At 39.3% G+C, this 3,010-nt stretch overlaps 1 protein-coding gene across 1 annotated transcript; it reads right to left on the reverse strand.

Annotated features, from left to right (window-relative positions):
* Positions 1-210: 210 nt before the first annotated feature.
* On the reverse strand, positions 211-651 carry LOC138896327 (uncharacterized). Its single transcript, XM_070181127.1, has one exon. The coding sequence runs from the start codon at positions 649-651 to the stop codon at positions 211-213; it is 441 nt and encodes a 146-aa protein (XP_070037228.1).
* Between the last annotated feature and the right edge of the window lie 2,359 nt (positions 652-3,010).

Below are 3,010 nucleotides of genomic sequence, written 5' to 3' on the forward strand. Positions count from 1 at the left end.
TTGTTTTTTTGTCTCCTTATTTATTTATTTATTTATTATGCTAAAGACTTAAATATCCTAACTTACGTATGGAGTATTACATTCTCCCCACCTTATAAAATTTGATCCCCGAATTTAACTCAAGTACGTATCTGTAGACTGAAACAAATGGGGGTACTTGACTCGCATAGCATCTTCTATTTCCCAAGTAGCTTCTTCAACTGTATGATTTCACCATAAGACTTTTACGAACTCAATTTCTTTTGACCGTAGCTTTCTTACTTGCCTATCAACAATAGCCATCGGTTCCTCCTCGTAAGATAACTTCTCATCAAGCGGTATAGCAGGTGCTTCAAGCACCTGAGATGAGTCTGATATACATTTTCTTAGCATTGAGACATGAAACACTCGATGGATAAAGGACAACTCAGGAGGAAGTGCCAAATGATAAGCCACAACTCCCACTCGGTCTAGTATCTCATACGGTCCTATAAACCTGGGGCTCAACTTGTCTCTTTTCCCAAACCGCATCACACCTTTCATAGGGGAGACTCGTAGAAACACTTTGTCCCCAATTGTGAACGCTAAATCTCTTCTTCTCTTATCAGCATAAGACTTTTGTCTACTTTGAGCTGTAAGCAATCTCTGTCCGATCAACTGGACCTTGTCCATAGCTTCTTGTACTAGGTCGGGTCCCAATAATTTAGTCTCACCAGTTTCAAACCATCCGATAGGAGAACGACATCTTCTACCATACAATGCTTCATACGTGCCACTTGAATACTAGACTAGAAGCTATTGTTGTAAGCAAATTCAGCTAAAGGTAGATAGGCATCCCAACTACCTCCAAACTCAAGAATGCAAACTCTCAACATATCCTCAAAGATCTGTATAGTACGTTCAGACTGCCCGTCTGTCTGTGTATGAAATGCAGTACTAAGATCTACTCGTGTACCCAATGCTTCTTGAAAAGATTTTCAAAAGTGTGAGGTAAATTGTGATCCTCTATCAGAGATGATGGATATTGAAACTCCGTGAAGTCGGACAATTTCGTTCATAAATATCTGTGCATACCTCACTCCACCATATGTAGTCTTCACTGGCAAAAAGTGTGATGATTTCATCAGTCGATCTACAATTACCCATACAGAGTCATAACCTCTAAGGGTTCGTGGTAGCCCGGTGATAAAATCTATAGTAATTCTTTCCCATTTCCACTCTGGAATCTCAATTTGTTGTAACAGTCCTGCGGGTCGCTGATGCTCAGCCTTGCCTGCTGACAAGTTAAACAACTAGAAATAAAGTTAGCAACATCTTTCTTCATACCTTCCCACCAATAAAATTGCTTCAGGTCATGGTACATTTTTGTGGATCCAGGATGTATAGTGTATTTAGAGTTGTGGGCTTCTTCAAGAATAACATGTCTCAATCCATCTACGTCTGCTACACATAGCCTATCACCCATTCAAAGCACACTATCACTTTCAACAATCATATCCTTGCTTTTACCATCTAAGGCCCCATCTCTGTATTTGCATAATCGCTCATCCTCATATTGGGTGGCCTTAATGCAATGAAGACTTAGCTTGAGCACAAGCCAACAATGCCTCTGAATTTCCGACACTAAATCTGATACCTGTATCTTCTAGTCTCTAAATATGTTTGGCCAAAAGTCTCTTTGTAGGAGCTATATATGCCAAACTCCCCATAGATTTTCTGCTCAATACATCAGCCACCACATTGGTTTTTTCAGGATGATACAAAATAGAACAATCATAGTCTTTGAGTAGTTCCATCCACCGATGCTTCCGAAGATTCAGATCTCTCTGCTGAAATATATACTTCAGACTTTTATGGTCAGTATAAATCTCACAAGTTTTGCCGTATAGATAATGCCTCCAAATTTTTAGAGCAAATACCACTGCAACCATCTCCAAATCATGTGTAAGATAGTTTTGCTCGTGCTTTTTCAATTGTCTCGAAGAATAAGCTATAATACGACCATTTTGCATGAGAACACATCCTAATCCCACCCTCGAGGCATCACAGAATATTGTAAATCCTCCAGAACCTGATGGTAGGGCTAATATTAGTGCAGTTGGCAAAGGTGTTTTGAGTTTTTGAAAGCTCTGCTTGCATTCCTCCGTCCACTGAAACTTTGTATTTTTCTGTGTTAGCTTAGTCAGTGGCGCTGCTATTCTGGAGAAATCCTGCACAAAATGCTTGTAATAGCCTACTAAGCCTAAAAAGCTGCGAATCTTTGTAGGAAAAGTAGGTCTGGGCCATTTTTGCACAACTTCGGTCTTCTTAGGATCTACCATAATTCCATCTTTGGATACAACATGCCCCAAAAATGATACTGAGTCTAGCCAAAATTCACACTTCGAGAACTTAGCATAAAGACGATATTCTTGCAATGTCTGCAACACAGTCCTGAGATGATTCTCGTGTTCTTCTTGGCTACGAGAATATATCAGGATATCATCGATAAATACTATTACAAATCTATCCAGCAACGGCTTGAACACCCTATTTATTAAATCAATGAATTCAGCTGGAACATTAGTCAGTCCTAAAGGCATCACAAGAAACTCATAGTGCACCTATCGAGTTCTGAAAGCAATCTTAAAAATATCTTCATCTTTGATTCTAAGTTGATGATAACCCGAACGGAGGTCAATATTTGAAAAGTGGGAAGCTCCTTGTAACTGATAAAACATGTCATCTATACGAGGCAAAGGATATTTATTACGTATTGTTATCTTGTTTAACTGCTTGTAGTCAATGCACATTCTCAGGGATCCGTCTTTCTTCTTTACGAACAGTACTGGTGCACCCCATGGTAATACACTAGGTATAATAAAACCCTTATCTAATAAATCCTGTAACTATTGCTTTAGCTCCCTCAACTATGCTGGTTCCATTCGATATGGGGGTATCGATATAGGCTGTGTGTCAGTTAGCAAATCAATACCAAAGTCTATTTCTCGTACTGGAAGCAATCCTGGTAAATCCTCAGGAAATACATCAA

This window comes from Nicotiana tomentosiformis, chromosome 7 (genome assembly GCF_000390325.3).
Source record: "Nicotiana tomentosiformis chromosome 7, ASM39032v3, whole genome shotgun sequence".
Lineage (NCBI taxonomy): Eukaryota > Viridiplantae > Streptophyta > Magnoliopsida > Solanales > Solanaceae > Nicotiana > Nicotiana tomentosiformis.

What these genes read in the sequence shown, in the direction of transcription:
- LOC138896327 (XM_070181127.1), bottom strand. Translation starts at nt 651, where the DNA reads ATGGACAAGGTCCAGTTGATCGGACAGAGATTGCTTACAGCTCAAAGT.